The 286-nt window shown below is 41.6% G+C and overlaps 1 protein-coding gene across 1 annotated transcript in view; it reads left to right on the forward strand.

The window, feature by feature from the left end:
* The first annotated feature begins 6 nt into the window (after positions 1 to 6).
* Positions 7 to 286, forward strand: part of LOC119586717 (neuroparsin-A-like) — a 6,813-nt gene continuing 6,533 nt past the window's right edge. The window contains exon 1 of the mRNA XM_037935448.1: positions 7 to 113. Coding sequence (XP_037791376.1) covers positions 45 to 113 — 69 coding nt within the window. The 5' untranslated portion in view covers positions 7 to 44. The remainder of the gene's footprint in view (positions 114 to 286) is intronic.

Raw genomic sequence — 286 nt, forward strand, 5'->3', positions numbered from 1 at the left:
GCAGTAACAACAAAGCAACCCAGACAGTCAGCCGCAGGTCGAGAATGAAGCTGCTTCTCTTTGCATGCGTCTACCTCGCTGTCGGCGGAGAGAGCCAGAAGATATGGCGAAAGGTAATATATATATTTTTTTATCAAGATTGTTGCATTACCATTATTATCATAAATGTTATGGTGGAGTTCCTGTCCTTTTATTCCGAATCAAGGGAAGATATGTATACGTTTAGTCTGGGGAATGCCCTTAGTGTACGTTAGTTGTTTATGCCGCTGTTTATGCAGGAAATCAA

This window comes from Penaeus monodon, chromosome 21 (assembly GCF_015228065.2).
Source record: "Penaeus monodon isolate SGIC_2016 chromosome 21, NSTDA_Pmon_1, whole genome shotgun sequence".
NCBI lineage: Eukaryota > Metazoa > Arthropoda > Malacostraca > Decapoda > Penaeidae > Penaeus > Penaeus monodon.